Raw genomic sequence first — 16,710 nt, forward strand, 5'->3', positions numbered from 1 at the left:
AAAAGCTGTCCGGGAGAGGCATTTACCTGGGAAAATCCATATGTGGGGAATGAGTAAGTTCTGTCCCACCATTGCTAATTTGACCATGCAAATGTCCCCCTTCCCCTGTGTAAAATATTAAGAGCATTGGGAACATCTAGTTCTTTCTCATTTCAACCATCACATCCATTATGGACAAAAGCTGCTCCTAATTACCCCACTCTTCTTCTTTGGTTTCTCCCAAAGGTTTACAGCTATGAGCTGAAAATTGGCAAAGTGGTCGCCGGAGACCGGGGGGATTATCGCTGCGAGGTGAAAGTCAAGGACAAGTTTGACAGCTGCCCCTTCAACATTGATGTGGAAGGTATGGTCTGGAACCCTGCCTCTGAACCCTAAGTGTCTTGGCCCCATGCTCCATATCTTAGAGACCACATCTTCCCCTTGATCTTTGTGCATGCTCTTCAAAGAGGGGATGTGAATGGTGAGAACTCAATGAGAGATCTTCTTGGCCGCTTCCTCCCAGCTCTGGAACTGCCTTTCCTGAACATTCTTTCTTTCCTTTATGATGGACAACTGAATTCAGGGTTGGTTATCCGGGGAGGGGTGGAAGAAAAACCTGCTTCAACCACCCTCTTCTTTGCCTGTGTCTCATTTATTCAAGCCGCCCTAGAGGTTGATTCTGGCAATCCCTATTCACAAGGCTGATGACTAGCAGGGGTGAAAATAGCTTACATTTTCCACTGGTGCTTGTGGGCCTTTCTACTGGTACTCTGTACCAGCCTGAACCTGCTTACCTTCACTTCTGATGGCTAGTGTCCCCTAGCTGCGTTCTCATTTATCCACCCATCTCTCACCTTCCAATTTCTAGGCAACTCAGCCTAGGAGAGAGAGTCGAAAGAGCATTAAATTGGGCGGCCTTTCCTCTGCCCTTTATTATCGCAACATTGATAAGGCCATAGATGACATGCAGACTCTCGGTCTGGTGGGGGCGAGGCTCTGGAGAATCAACCCTCCTCCCTTTCTAGTGTGAATTCTCCATTATGAATACTAGAAAAAGGGTAAGCAGAGGTGGAGTGCTCATGGGGACATGTGGGGTCACATGTCCCTGGCACATGCCAGCTGGCCATGTGGGGGGTGGAGAATCACTCCCCCACCCCTCCCCTCCCCTCGGTCCTGCCCCACCCCACCAGGCTGCTCCTTCAGCTGGAGGAACCTCTGCTGGCCAAAGGCCCAGCCTGGTATGTGGGGCATGGGAGGGGGGCACGGGGGCAGTGTGGGGGGGTGCCTGAGCAGGTCCCTCCCTACACATCTAGGGGTAAGCAAGAAGAAAGGGGACAGGACAGATCAGAGGAGCAGGCAGAATCATTTTCAAGGTGTGGGTTTTGACCTTTAAGGCCTTACGTGGCCTGGGACCCTCGTACCTTAGAGACCGCATTACCCCATATGCCCCTACTCGGCCTCTGCGCTCAGCAGAGACCAATTTGCTGGTGGTTCCTGGCCCCTCAATGATGCGGCTGGCCTCCATACGGGCCAGGACTTTCACAGCCCTGGCCCCAGCCTGGTGGAACACTCTTCCTCCAGCTGTCCGGGCCCTGCGGGACCTTGGTGAGTTCTGCAGGGCCTGTAAGACTGAGTTGTTCCGCCGGGCCTTTGGAGTGTCCAGTCGCTGAAATGTGCGTCCCCCCCCCTCTCTATTCGATTACCACCATATGCTACCCTCTTAGAGGGGAGTCCGGCCGTTCCCTTTCCTTAGGGAGGCCTTTAATTAAATTGGGGTTTGGGGTGCCTGATATCTTTGTATTGACCTCTGCCTTTAATAGATTTTAATAGATTTTATTGGTTTAATAATTTTACTGATTGTAATGAATATTGTTGTGCACCGCCCAGAGCCCCTCGGGGATGGGGCAGTCTACAAATTCAATAAATAAATAAATAAATAAATAAATAAAGAACCCAGGAGTCCCATCCCTTTCACTTCCCATTCTCATCCCCGCCTAGACCAAGGGTCCTCAACACGATGATTACGTTTCTCAGCGAAAGAAGACATGGTTCATCATTTTAGCTTTATACGTTTGTTCTTTTCTCTTCCAGCGACCCGGACAGAAGAATCTGAAAATGTACTGCAAGCTTTCAAGAGGACGTAAGTGCTTGCGGCTAAAGGGTGGATCTATTTATTTGAGCTAGAATCGTCTTGAAATGCCCAAGTACCCTACAGCCATGGACAGCTCTGCTTGTTCTCTGGCTGGCTGAGCCATGTGGGGTGAAGTTTGTTTCCTTTTCTTCTTGCAGAGGAGCGGAAAATAACAAAGATGAAGTTGCAGGCGAGCTGGATTTCAGCGGGTTGCTAAAGAAGAGGTGAGTTGTCTAAGAGGCTCCCCTCTTAGAAGGAGTGATGTAGAGGTTAAGAGCAGGTGCAGTCTAAACTGGAGAACCAGGTTTGAGTCGCCACTCTTTCACTTGAGCTGTGGAGGCTTATCTGGGGAACCAGATTAACCTGTGCATGCCAACACACGCCAGCTGGGTGACCTTGGGTGAGTCACAGCTCTTTGGAGCTCTCTCAGCCCCACCCACCTCACAGGGGAGGGAAAGGAGATTGTAAGCCCCTTTGAGTCTCCCTGCAGGAGAGAAGGGGGGGGGGTATAAATCCAAACTCTTCTTCTTTTTAGGCAGACAGTCTTTTCTCATCAGCTGCCCCCTGAAATTCTTGAACTGAAGATGTCAATGATTGAGAGCCCCATCTGGGGAGGGGCCCCAAATCTGCTAGTGGAAGTGGTGTGAAGTTGTGCCAGCAGATTTGCCCACCCGAAATGGTTGAGGTCTGACCCTTTTAGAATTGGGAAATAGCAAGGGCAGACCTTTAGTTTAGCAAGGGGTTGGGCAAGCTCAGAATCTTCGTTGCCAACGTTTATGGAGAGTTGCTTAATCAAGAAATCTGTAGGAGAGCAAATACAGTTTAACAGTGTTATTAAAGAAAAAAATAATAAACGTACAAGCACACAATAATCAAGGCAGCAGAGCACACACACAGTCCTAGGATATGGAAAGCATTGAGTGGATAAGTCTGGAATAGATGGAGGGAATTGGGGGAATTTGGGGGGTAATATTGTTCCAGATCCTGAAGTGGCTTTTGGTCCAATGAATAGAGCTGAATTACCCTTGCTAGCTTTGGCAGAAGAAACATTGCATTGGGGACAATATCCACAGACAGAAAGGTGTCCAGAGATATTGAACATTGGCTTCCAGGGGAACGGGGCTACTTATAGGGAGAAATGGGCCCTCTGGTGATGCAAAGAGACCCTTCAGCACGTAGGACAAAGGGGAGCATTGCCTTTCCAGGGAAAAACAAGAGAGAAGTGCAACTTGAGTGGTGATACTCAAGTTGATGGGTAACGTACTTGAAATTAATGTTTGGTACTTAGCGTTAATGGGCTAAGCGTGGGAATGACTCCATCGTGGCTGCAAAACAATGAGAATAAAAATAAGGTGCAATGAGATATCCTACCACCGAGTCAGGGTCCTTAAGAAACATTTATGGTGCCAGTGTGGTAGAGTGTTACATTAGAATGTGGGGGACCCAGTTTCAGATCTCCACTCTTCCATGGAAGCTTGCTGGGGGACCTTGGCCCAGACACACATATTTATTCTGACCCCCCTTACAACAATGGTTGTGAGGATGAAACAAAGGCAGGAGAATGTTGTAAGACACTTTGAGGAGAAAAATACAGTATAAATGTCTAAACAATAAATTATCTCCTTTGCTAAGCATATACATGGAGCAAGATAGGAGATTTTAAGATTTTCTTTAAACAAAAGTTGAACAAAAGTTGGAAAGTCATAAGAAATTGAGTGTTCTGGGGTTTCCGGGCTATATGGCCATGTTCCAATAGCATTTTCTCCTGGCGTTTCGCCTGCATCTGTGGCTGACGTCTTCAGAGGATCTGATGGTAGTAAAGCGCTCTAATCTGGAGAACCAAGTGCTTTACTACCATCAGATCCTCTGAAGATGACAGCCACAGATGCAGGCAAAACATCAGGAGAAAATGCCATACAGCCTAGAAACCCCATACAGTGCCATACAGTGCCATACAGTGATTCTGGCCATGAAAGCCTTCGACAATACACATAAGGAATGCTTGTTCAACTAAAACTGCACCGGTCTTCCACATAAACATAATGTATTATTTATTTTTAAAAACATCTATAATATCCTGTGATACCTACATGGTTGTGCCCAACTTCCTTATGATTGAGTCCTGGGTTTTGATTTACTGGATAATATGGAGAGATAGGATTGACTTGACTTTGTTGAAGAGTTTCCCAAAGACTGTACATGAAAACGGGGGTGGTGAATGCATTCTGTTTGGTACCGCAGCTGTGAGTGTGGAACATAGATGGCAGAGGAGTGCTGGACCTTTGGCAAATTAAAGCTTAAATATATGTCCTGTCAAACAGGTTAATCCTGGGTTTTCTCTGATTGAAAACTGTATCTATTGGATTGTCTATTGAATCATTCTACTCTCTTTCCTGTTCAGAAGCATACAAACTACTCAAAGCCCGACTCTTAGATTTGGAATTTGCAGAATTATACAGTGGTACCTCGAAAATCGCCAATAATCCATCCGGAGATTATCAGCGATTTTCGAAAATGGCGTATTTCGAGGTACGCCATTTGCGCATGCGCAACGCAGTTTGCATTTGTGTGCCCTCAGTGGCCACCAAAAATCAAGGTGGTCGACAATTTTCGAGGGTGGAAATCGGCACCTGGCAATCGTCGATTTCTGAGATCGATGATTGTCGAAGGCACCGATTTTCGAGGTACCACTGTATCTAGCAGCTAAACAAACTTGCTCTCCTACACAATTTCTAATTCCATTTGAGCAGGGTCATTGGCTCACCAGCTATTACATTGCACTAGATTTGCCAAAATTAGATCTAAATATGTCAGTTTACATCCTCTCTTACGACCTGAGTTAACAGATTTGATTAGATTATTTCTCCTGCTGAACATATGTCCTGTCGTTCTCCATAGAGAAGGGCAGGAAGAAGAGAAGAAGAAAAAGAAAGATGATGATGATGATATGGGGATCCCCCCGGAGATCTGGGAAATGCTGAAGGGTGTGACCAAGAAAAGTGAATATGAACGCATTGCCTTTCAATATGGTGTCACTGACCTACGTGGCATGCTCAAAAGACTGAAGAAAGCCAAGGTGGAGGTCAAGAAGAGTGAAGGTCAGTCGGGATGCCTGAATTCTCTACAGAAAGGCTGGGGATCTGGGGCTCCTGAGGTTCTGGACTTGGAGTGGGGTCCATGTGGCGTGGGAGGATAGGTACAGGTTTCAACTGGAATTTTCTGGGACAGCTTCAGGGAGATCATGCACATTGGCGTTATGGTTTCCGTGGAGTTGAGAGGAATGGGAATTTGTCAAGTGGCTTCTCGTTTAATGGAAACGGTTTGGTTGAAGTTTTACGTTCTATTTATATTGTAAACTGCCTCGAGTACTGTAAAGTGAAAAGGAGGGTAATATCTGTTTTATATAAATAAATAAAGTGGATGAGTCTGAGTGGAGGAGCTGACCGGATCCAACTCCTAAATCTCTCACTAGGACATCTAGGAGCCTTCTTCGTGATTTCAGAGTGAGGGTGGGGTAATGGAGCAAGAGCCACCAAACTTGTAGCTGCTCTAGAAAGTGGCTTTTTTTTGCAGAGCGTGAACATATTTCCCACTACAAGTCCCTCATTTCTTTTGCAGCATTCATGTCAAAATTGGACCCCGCCTACCAAGTGGACAAAGGGCACAAAATCAAGATGTTTGTGGAGCTGAGCGACCCAGACCTGCAAATCAAATGGATGAAGAATGGGCAAGTGATCAAACCTAGTGGCAAGTGAGTCTGAATAGGGCTGGCAAATCTGATGTCAGTCATTTTATTTATTTTAATTTTATTTATTAGTCTTGTATGCTGCCAGAGGCGTAGCTGTAAGGGGAAGGAGGGGGGACCGGCACACCGGGTGAGCGCTGGTGGGTCACATGGGTGGGCATGGAAAATTGCCCCCAGACCCCTCCACCTTCCCTCTCACCCCGCCTTGCGTTCCTGCCCCAGAGTAGCTATAAGGGAGCGGGGAGGGGACCAGCTCTGCCCCAGCATAGCTATAAGGGAGCGTGATGGGAAGGGCCTGTCCCCACCCCACCCCTTATAGGTATGCTGGGGTGAGGGCCAGTGGCTGGTCCCCACCTGGCCCCCTTATAACTACTCCTTGAATCCCTGCCCAGCCATGTAAGCGGGGTGTGAGCGGCACGGAGGGCCGAGTGCAGCCCCCCCCGGAAAACATGGAATACGCCCCGGGCTCCATTTTTCCCAGCTACACCTCTGTATGCTGCCCTTCCCGTAACTGGCTGAGAGTGGCTTGCAACATATTCAGTACTACATCGCACTAGTATAAATACAAATAAAACATTTTAAATTAGTATAAATGCAGATAAAAGTCTGGGATCTCTGAGAGCGGCAAGAGATTTGGAGGGCTGGTGTCTGGAATCAGCCAAGAGTCGGGGCATCTGGTTCCATGTCTCTTTGACCCAACTGCACGTGTCTTCTCCTATTTGTGGCAGGTACATCTTTGAGAACGTGGGCAAGAAGCGGATCCTGACTATCACCAAAGCTTCGCTGGCTGACGACGCGGCTTATGAATGTGTTGCCGGGGAAGAGAGGACCTCCACGGAGGTCTTTGTCAGAGGTATGACCATGGTTAGCTTGAGATAACTCGCGGCTGGGCAAAGCGATGTGGGAATGATCGGGAGTTGGGGTGATCAGATGAAGAGATGAGTTGGAAGGGAGGTTTGGGGCTGGTGTTTGTCCTGGCTCATCTGCTTTTCTGTCCCCAGAGCCTCCCGTCTTGGTCAAAGTTGGCTTGGATGATCAGCAAGTATATGTCGGGGACAAGGTGGAAATGGAAGCCGAAGTGTCTGAGGAGGGAGCCCAAGTGATATGGTAAGTTGGTTGCTCCAATAATTTCCCACCTTTCTTCCATTATCCAAACAACCCCCTTTCACACGGAGCTGTTCCCTTCAACCTTCCTGCATAACCCTGTTATTCAGGTCTCTTTTTCAACCAACACGTTGCCTCTTCTGCTAAGTCGTATCAGGTGAGCTTGGGCAATATCTGGGGGCTGCCCTAGAAGGCGGTTCAAAAACTACAGCTGATCTCGAACGTGGCGATGAAATCGGCATGGAAAACACTGAGCAAATCAACTGCCTTTATGGAAACACCAGGAGGGAAGGCGGCATGGTGTAGCCCAGTCTTGCCACATCTCGGAAGCTGAGCAGGATCAGTACTTGGAAGGGAGTCCACCAAGGAAGACTTGGCAGGGGAAGGCAATGGCAAACCACCTCTGCTTCTCACTTGTTTTCAAAGCCCCAGACTAGATGACCTGGGAGGTTCCTTCCAACACTATGTTTCTATGATTCTGTGATTCTAAATTACCCTGTCTGCTGGAGATTCTTCTGTTCTCCAGGAATTTTCCAAGATTATTGCCAGTGGTTTCTGCGATTACTTCTGCCAGTTCTTCTAATTCCCTTGGATGTAGTTCATCAAATCCTGGAGACATGAATTCATTTAGAGTAGCCAGGCTATTCAGTATCTATTCTGTGCTGGGTTTCCCCTACAGCATCCTCTGCTCCATTTCCCCCAGCTTGAGCACAGTTTCCCTTTTGGGAGAAGACCGAAACAAAGAAGCCATTGAGTAGTTCTGCCTTTTCTCTGTCCCCTGTTAGCATTTTGCCATCTTCTCCACACTCTGATCCTACCATGTTCTTGTGCTTCCTTTAGCTAAGGACATAATCAAAAAAAGCTCCGTATTGTTTTTCCCTTCTCAAGCAAACCTGTGCCCATCCTGTGCTTTAACTTTTCTGACTTTCTCCCTACACATGCTGGCTATTTGTCTGAATTCCATTCTGGTGATTTCCCTCTTTTTCTGCTCCTTGTACATGTCCCTTTCAAATCCTAGCTCAGTTGAAAGTTCATTAGACCCTCATTCTGGCTTCTTTAGTCACCTCCAATGTTTCCTCCTCATTGGAAGTGTTTGAAATTGCGCCTTCAATATCTCACTTTTAAGAAAGTCCCCTTCCATCATGCGCTCCCTTCTCTTTTAGTATTTTTAATGGCACTGAGGTGGATAAAAAGGTAAAGTTTCCCCTTCAGTCGTGTCCGACCCTGGGGTATCACTGCAAGCAGTGATTTTATAGGCAAGCTGTTTTTGTGGGGTAGTTTGCCATTGCTTTCCCCAGCTATTCTTTACCCCCCCAGCTATGAGCTAGGTACTCGTTTACTGACCAAGAAATGGATGGATGGCTGAGTTGACCATGAGCCAGCTGCCAGGATATCTGACCCACAGGGGGCTCGAACTCCTGACCGTGTGAATGGCAGTGCAAGGGTAACCTCTAACTGTGGGTTCTGTGGGGCAGAACTTGGAAGGAGTTGCAAAGAACTGAATTTTAAAACAAAATGGTTTACTTCCTTAACAAATAACACTTTTAACATTAACATTTAACATTTACAATTTACAGTCCTTCTAGGTTGCATTTCAAGTCCTTAACTTGACAATCTACTGATAAATGCCAAGTCCAATTCTTCCTGCTGGTGGTTGGCTTATGAAGACTTCAGAGGTTTGGTGAATGGGATCCAAGATGATGAAGGTCCCCAAACGAACTCCCATCAATTACATACATAGCAAGCCCTGAAACAATAAATTCTAACATTTACAAATATAGCAAAAATAAACAACTCCCTTCCCACTAGTTCCCAACAACTTTGCAGTTACCTTAAACGGTGTTAAGAGCTTATAAAGAATTAAATCAAGGTCCCAGCCTGGTAGCCTTGCTTCCTCCAACTTCACCAGTTTTTGCAGCCTTCTCCTGCTTTGAGTCTCCACCCCTTTCTGGGTCAACCCATTCTGAACATAGGGGTTACACAAGCACTTAACCACTACGCCACTCAGCTCCTACTGAGGTGGATAGGAGCTTTGAAAATGCTCACTTTTGCATGTGGTATTGGTAAATGAATCTTCTATTAAAATTATTATTTCCTTTCATTGGAACAAGTAAATTCTATTATCTTGAGAAGAATATAAGGCCTTGGCCAGGATTCAAACTAAGGCAATTCTGTCCGTGGCAGAGAACTTTCTTGCCTGTCCTCTAATGGTTGCAACATTCTGATTTTCCTCGAATATTGTTGATGGGGAAAAAGGAAATGAGCAGAAATTGTTGCTATTTTAATGAAACTATATTTATGGATTTATGGGGACATAATATCCAAACCTCGGGTTGTACATTATTTGTCATGTTTTGGGAATCATTCAGTTTCGTCATAATTTTGTGCTTAATTTTCTCCCTGCTAGTGAAATTGAAGACAATATAAATACAGTAAAATAGAAGAACTGTCAGCGTGTTTACCGGGTGGGGATGCTGCCTGCTCAGTTGTGAGGTGGGGGAAAACTTGTGTCTTCCAGCGTACCCCACTTGCCTGCTATCTACTTGGCTTTGTCAAGCTCTGAACCTTGGCTCTCTTTTCACCCACCAGGAAGAAAGATGGCGTAGAGCTGACTCGAGAGGATGCCTTCAAGTACCGCTTCAAGAAAGATGGCCAAAAGCACATCCTCATTATCAACGAGGCTACCAAGGAAGATGCCGGCCGTTACCAGCTCCTGACCACTGGCGGCAGTTCAGAGGCAGACTTGGTGGTTGAAGGTCCGTGTGGGCTGTCAGGGCAGGGAGCGGAAGGGCACCAAAAGGGATCTGGAGATCTTGCCAGGTGGGACCTCTCCGTTTCTCTCATCTCCCAGACAAACAGCTCGAAGTCCTTCAGGATATTGCCGATCTGACGGTCAAAGCTGCAGAACAGGCCGTCTTCAAGTGCGAGGTGTCGGATGAGAAGGTGACTGGCAAATGGTACAAGAATGGAGTTGAGGTCCGGCCTAGCAAACGCATTACAATTTCTCACAAGGGCAGGTGAGCCCAGAGGGAAGGGAATGCTGGGTTTTAGAACGGGGGTGGGGGTGGGGTGGGTGGATTTGTTGACATTGGGGCAGATGCTCCAATGAACTCCGATGAGCTATCTGTAGAACTGTTTCTGAATCCGCCCAAAGTTGTTTTGGCTGAAGTGATGCATTTGGATGTATGAAATCCAGCTTCAAATCTCAACTTGGATCTAATTAACAGTGCCATCCTTAGCACAGTTTCATCCTTCTATGTCAATTGAAATAAATGGGCTTGGCCAAGTGTAACCAGTGGCGTAGCACCCATGGGAGGGGTGTGTGCGATATCCCGGGCATGCCCTGGTGCAGAGGTGTGGCCAGGGCGTTCCAGGGGAATTCTGGGGGCATTCTGGGGTGGGCCAAGGGCCAATGCGGCAGGGGCGCAGCAGCCCTGGGCACAGTTCCTCCTCGCTCCGCCCCTAAGTATAACTCTGCTTTGGATGGCATTGTAAAAGGCCTTGAACAGCTGCCATCTCTTAGCTTATGTTATCTTAAAGAGAACATTTAAGCAGCAGGGTGTATTTAGTTTTTGTTTCTCTTGATTAAAATCCAAGTAACGCAGTTCATATCTGTTGACTCTAAACTTGGCCATTTGTAAAAGAAGAGAACTAGACTTAGAAAGTAGAGATTAAACATTCCTGAGCAAAGAAAAATTGGGGACAGAACTCTTTCAATTGCATAATATTGTGGTTGAGTTAGATAATTTATTGGAGGGGCCCATCTCTTTCTTTGGGAGAGGCATGCCAGCATAGGATATTTCTCAGAGAGTAGCTGTTGTGGGTTTTCTGGGCTATGTTGCTATAGTCTGGTGATTTTACCGTGTCATGTCTTTGAAGATGCCAACCACAGATGCAACGAAACATTAGGAGCTAAAACGACCAGACTGTAGCAACACAGCCTGGAAAACCCGCAACAGCCAGTTGATTCTGGCCACGAAAGCCTTCAACAATACATTTCTCAAAGACCTGGAAACACCTAACAGAAATCTGCAATGGCTATCTTGCCTGCCTTGTTCTTCACTTGATTTTTTAATCTCATGCCAGATATTTTTGTTTGGCAGGTTCCACAAGCTGGTCATCGATGATGTGAGGCCAGAAGATGAGGGAGACTACACTTTTGTCCCTGATGGATACGCTATCTCACTATCTGCCAAACTCAACTTCCTGGGTCAGTGAAAGAAGGAGCTTCCTGAAGAGGGTCTGGGGATTCTGATGGAGCATGACCTTCCTCCCAATCCCAGTCTCATAAATAAAACACAGACTATGTACCAGAGATGTAGCGAGGGAAAATGGCGCACGGGACAACACCTGCTCCGGGCACCCCAGCCCCCCCCCGTGCTCCACTTACCTTAGGCGGTGGCAGTCCTAGGCCGCCTGGCAGGGTTGGGCTGGGCTGAGGGGGGAAGGAGGATGGGTGTGGGGGGCGATTTTCCACCCCCATGTGACCGAATGGCGGCCCGCCCGGGGCATATGTCCCTAAATGTCCCCATGGAAGCTCCGCCAGTGTTATGTACCTGTGGCTGGACAGGTAACCCCCAAGCTTCCCTGAACCCAACTCAGAGTATATGCAGTTAAAAATTGACTGGTTGGGTTGAGCCTGATCAAGAGCCATGTGGGATGGACTGAAGAAAGGAGGGGAATAAGACAGCAGTGAAAGAACTGACTGTATATTTTGGGATCACGCCCCCAAAATCTAGCCCTGCTGTATATTTAGAACAGCTTGTTAATTATAAGTGCAGGTGGGTCATGACAAGAGCAAGGTGCAACTCATTCCCCTCTGTCTATCTTCAAGGTTGTTTCCTTAACATCCCACAAAGTGAGCGTTGTTGTCGGTACTGTCCCAACGCTATGGACTCAATCCCTCATATCCTGCTTTACTGTTCGAGGTATAATGATATTAGAACCGATCTGGGAGCTTTGTTACCTCTGGAATTTATGTTTCTCTCAGACAAACTAAAAATGTCTAAGCTATTGAACAGCCCTAATGTAGAAATTTCTGAAGCAGTTGCTACATTTTTAATCCATGTTCTACATGATATATAACAATGATCCTGTTTTTGTACTTGGAATGTATGGTACTTCTGGTTTACACCTAATAAAGGTTTTTGGATTGGATTGGATTGAAAGAACTGACTGGCTCCAATCCAATATCACTACACCTGTTTCCCACCTCTTCTTAGGGACATGCCTGCATGGGGCTTGTTTGCAGGGATCTGTGTTTTTGAGTGTGACTACACAGACTAAAGCACAAAGGACTAGAAACCTCTCGTGTGTGTATAAAAACCAACTCTTCTTTCCATTTTTTTCTGTCCCATACTTCTAGAAATCAAGATTGAGTACGTCCCTAAACAAGGTGAGTTTGGGGTCGATTCTCCTCGAGGATTGGTGGTGGGACGGAAGGGGGGGAACCAGGGAAGGGGGTGGACTGATCATTTGGTTTGATGGGGCCCGGCAGAACCATTTCTACTCTTTAAAAAAATATTTTACCAACAAAAGATTACAGGAAAATAAAATAAAGTTATCAGTAATAATAATACATTTTAAAATGATTAGAACGGACCTGTATTTATGGCCTTGTCTTCGGGTAACGCAGATCCACTTGTTATCAAAAAAATAAACGAGAGAGAGAAAGGAAAAAAGAAGAGAGAGAAAAAAGAAAGACCAGTGAGGAGAAATTTGCTGGCCTTGTGGCCGTAATAAAATTGTTTGATTCGATAAGGAGAAAAACTAAGGGCCTTTCCCCACTCACCGTTCGCTGCGTGCTACTCTTGCCAAGTAGCGCGGGGTCCAGTGGCACTCCCCACTACAGGGGCAGCGACAACACAGCCGCCCCGACTCTGCTGCTCTCGCACCCCCTCAGCGCGCGTCATTTCTGGCGCTGCTGAAAACGGCGCCTTTTGATGACCGCGCGCAGAGCGCGGGGCAGTGGGGAAGCCGGGGAACACAATCCCCGCGCTGAAAAGGTCCACGCTGGATGAAACCGACATCATTTTTTAAAGTGGGGAAACGGCCTAAGATAAGGGGAAGTCTGTTTCCAAGAGCTCTGTTGTTCATTCATACTGATGATTCTGGATTTTCTCAGAACTTGTGGGTCTAAAATACAGACCCTTCCAGTCCACCTGTCAAATTCAAGTTCCCCAATATTGGGGGAGGTGAGAGCTAAGAAAAACTTGCTCAACTTGCTAGCAAAGTAGCCCCTATCAGCCATGAGTAGGCTGAGAGCACTGAGAGGCACAACCGAGTTAAAACGCCATTCCACCTGGCAGCACCATCTCTTCTACACCCCCTTCTTTTTCTAGAAAAGCCAGTGTGATATATTGACTAGAGTGTTGGATTGGAAAGATGCAGGTTCAAATCCCTGCTCAGGTGCAAAAGCTCTCACTTACTATATCTTTAAAATATTGATGCCCTACGCATAAGAACATGGAGGGCTGTTCACAACAAATCGCATAGAAAAATGAAACACAAACTAATCAAAGTACCTGGAAAACTCCATACAAAATAACTACGCAGTCAGTAAAGGGGGATAAACCCTTGAAGTAAATATCATAACAGAGGATTCCTCACAGCTGCTGGCTCAGCGTCGCCATTTTGTATATCTGAACAGTTGATTCTGGACTGTTCCCAACCTATTTTACTTTACTTGTGCTTTGTAATGCAACTTTGTACTTGGTCCCATTTTATTTTAACTTTTTGTCATTGAAACGCCAATGAAGGCTTTGTGTGTAATATAAAGGAGGGGGTTGCCCTCAGTTTGACGCCAGTGTCCTTTCTGGTTTCTCTAGAACCCCCCAAGATCCACCTGGACTGTTCTGGACAAGGTCAGGCAAATACCATTGTGGTGGTCGCAGGGAATAAGCTGCGCTTTGATGTGCCCATCACTGGAGAACCACCACCTGTTGCCACCTGGATGAGGGGCAGCGACGTAGGTGTTTCATTCATTGACTACCTTTCTTGGCCAGGCTTGAGCCAGATTACAGCATTGGAAGGCAATGCAATTAGAAAAGCCATTATCATTCAGCAGGGGTGTCCAAATCTGGTGCTTCAGAAGTTCACGGACTACAATTCCCATGCCAGCAGGGGCTGATGGGAATTGTAGTCCATGAACATCTGAAGCACCAGAGTTGAACACCCCTATCATATAAGCTATACACAATGGTCCTTTTCGTACAACCAAAATAAAATCCAAACAGTTTTTCTGCCAGTGAGAAAGGGAAGAGGGGGTTTTCTTTAGCCGCCATAAAGTCTGTGATGGGGATCAGGGGACCTGCATGGACAAATGTCATGTGAGATGGAGGCAATTGTAAAGAGAAGGCTGGGATGAGATGCAGCCAGAAGAGCTGGGTGGATTGGACCCAATATTTTCTGATTTCTGACAAAACACTTGCTGTTGGAAACCTTATCTCTGCTTTATGTAACTTACTTTTGCCTTTTCAAATGTCAACATCTTTTTGTACCTCCCTGACTTCCCTCCCTCATTCTTTAGGTCTTTGCTGAGACCGAGGGTCGGGTTCGGGTAGAAGAGCGGAAGGAACTGAGCAGTTTTGTGATAGAATGCGCAGAGCGCTCTGATGAAGGGAGTTACACCATCAAGGTGACCAATCCGGTGGGTGAGGACACAGCCACTCTCCATGTCAAAGTTGTGGGTGAGTAGCACGTCAAGATGAGCACCTGGGACAGACTGGTGGTCCTAGCTGGCCTGGGGTTCTATATGGGTCCTTATGGTCCATCTCTCCTTGTCTTTTCCAGATGTTCCTGATCCTCCTGAAGCTGCCCACATCACTAAGGTTGGAGAAGACTGGGCCATTTTGGTGTGGGAGCCACCTAAATATGATGGTGGGATGCCCGTGACAGGTGAGAGTTTCAAGTGGACATAATTCGCATCAAATTAAATACAAATTGTGGATAAGATTAATTTGGAGCCTACAATTACTTAAGTAGGAACTGTTGTGATAGATGTGTACAAGGGTATCTTACAACCACCCTACAAAACCAGTTGACTTCAATGGACTTTGAAGAGTGTAGGAAGGAACAATGGCCCAGGCTAGCCTGTTCTTATCAGATATCAGAAGCTAAGTGGGCTTTGACCCTGATTAGTATTTGGATGGGAGACCAACAAGGAAGTCTATGGTTGCTATGCAAAGCCAGGTGATGGCAAATCACCTCTGTTACCATAAGTCTGCTTTGACTTTACTTCACTTTCTCTAAGTTTGCTCTGACAGGCACATGTTGGCCAGGATATTTGGACCGTGCAGAAATGGCCAGATATATCTGTGACCAGTGAATGGCTGAGATGGCATCTAGAAATACCCTCCAATTTCCTGGCATTGGGGCATGGTACAACCATGTCAACCCCTGGTTGAGGAAACTAGCTAAAGATGGTAGGCATCTCATTCCCTCCCTCATTTATCTTGTTTTTATGTTTGTCAGGGTACCTGATGGAGCGTAAAAAGAAGGGAAGCATGCGCTGGATGAAGATAAATTTTGAGGTTTACACAGACACTACCTTTGAGTCTACCAAGATGATTGAGGGGGTGCTCTATGAGATGCGTGTCTTTGCTGTCAACGCCATTGGAGTCTCTCAGCCCAGTCTGAACACCAAACCTTTCATGCCAATTGGTGAGTAGGTGGGGTGACTATGGGGGCCAGATTGGGAAGGAGTAAGTAGGTGGGACAGACTATAGATCCACGAGAAAAGGAAAATGATAAGATAAGATCATTCTGTTCTCCAGTTTTAGGCAACGGAATCACTTTCTCCTCCCTGCTTGCTCATGTGGATCCTTCTTCAGGTCGTTCAAAATGGCAGCCAAAGGGAGAGGAGGAGCCATAACTGGGAAAGGGATTGGGGTTTCTCCAGAAATGTTGGTCCTACAGGCATAATGGAGGTTATGACATTGGCCCTTTCCACACAAACCTCCTAAAACATTTGTAAAATGTTTTCAATTCCCCCCTTTTGTTCATGCTCACTCTCTTGAAACGATTCCTGGCTGCCATTTTGTTTTTCCCCTTTTTTCCCAGTGTCCCGGTTTCCCTCCAGTTTCCCCCCCAAATCATTGCTTCATGCTTCACAGCATCGTTCTGCAGTTCCCAGAGTTTTCTGTAGTGAAGATTAAGCACCCCAAAATCTCAAAAACACTCTGAAATGCATTCAAAACAGGGCAAGGGATCTCTGCAGGCAAGCTCACAAAATGGCGTCTTAAAGGGACAGCACACAAATGAAGCCTTTTAAAAAACCTTTCAACCCAAAGAATTGCTAGAAAAGAGGATGCATTTAAAATGTGTTGAGGCTGCAAATAAAAGATTTGGGGGGTGGGGGTGGGGGGGAAACGGTGCAGAACTCCTTGGAGGAAACATTTTATTTCCTGCCCCCAAAATGTTTTAAGGTGTCTATGTGGAAAGGGCCCTAGTCCATGTGGATCACATCATACGATGCATTTGTAATTCATGTTCCCATTTCCCACCACAGCCCCCACGAGCGAGCCACTCCACCTGACTTTGGAGGATGTAACGGACACCACAGCCACGCTGAAATGGCGCGCCCCAGATCGTGTTGGGGCAGGTGGCATTGACGGCTACCTCATTGAGTACTGCAAAGAAGGAAGTGAGTCGCTGCAGCGGAAAAAACAAGGCAGACGGGTCTGGTAGAATGAGGGGGCGGGTGCCTCTCCCTTGAGGCAGGGACTCCCAAACTTCTTTTGGAACTTCTCAA

The 16,710-nt window shown here is 46.6% G+C and overlaps 1 protein-coding gene across 3 annotated transcripts in view; it reads left to right on the plus strand.

Annotated features, from left to right (window-relative positions):
- Positions 1-16,710, plus strand: part of MYBPC2 (myosin binding protein C2) — a 44,572-nt gene that overhangs the window by 9,665 nt on the left and 18,197 nt on the right. For all 3 annotated transcript variants that reach the window (XM_048517420.1, XM_048517419.1, XM_048517422.1), the window contains exons 5-20: positions 226-343; positions 2,071-2,119; positions 2,269-2,334; positions 5,009-5,208; positions 5,729-5,861; positions 6,584-6,708; positions 6,857-6,962; positions 9,549-9,715; positions 9,811-9,976; positions 11,063-11,169; positions 12,325-12,354; positions 13,787-13,926; positions 14,488-14,647; positions 14,751-14,855; positions 15,432-15,620; positions 16,468-16,602. In XM_048517420.1, the coding sequence (XP_048373377.1) occupies positions 226-343; positions 2,071-2,119; positions 2,269-2,334; positions 5,009-5,208; positions 5,729-5,861; positions 6,584-6,708; positions 6,857-6,962; positions 9,549-9,715; positions 9,811-9,976; positions 11,063-11,169; positions 12,325-12,354; positions 13,787-13,926; positions 14,488-14,647; positions 14,751-14,855; positions 15,432-15,620; positions 16,468-16,602 (1,996 nt within the window). The remainder of the gene's footprint in view (positions 1-225; positions 344-2,070; positions 2,120-2,268; positions 2,335-5,008; positions 5,209-5,728; positions 5,862-6,583; positions 6,709-6,856; positions 6,963-9,548; positions 9,716-9,810; positions 9,977-11,062; positions 11,170-12,324; positions 12,355-13,786; positions 13,927-14,487; positions 14,648-14,750; positions 14,856-15,431; positions 15,621-16,467; positions 16,603-16,710) is intronic.

The sequence above is a fragment of the Sphaerodactylus townsendi genome, linkage group LG15 (genome assembly GCF_021028975.2).
Source record: "Sphaerodactylus townsendi isolate TG3544 linkage group LG15, MPM_Stown_v2.3, whole genome shotgun sequence".
In the NCBI taxonomy this organism is placed as follows: Eukaryota; Metazoa; Chordata; class Lepidosauria; order Squamata; family Sphaerodactylidae; genus Sphaerodactylus; species Sphaerodactylus townsendi.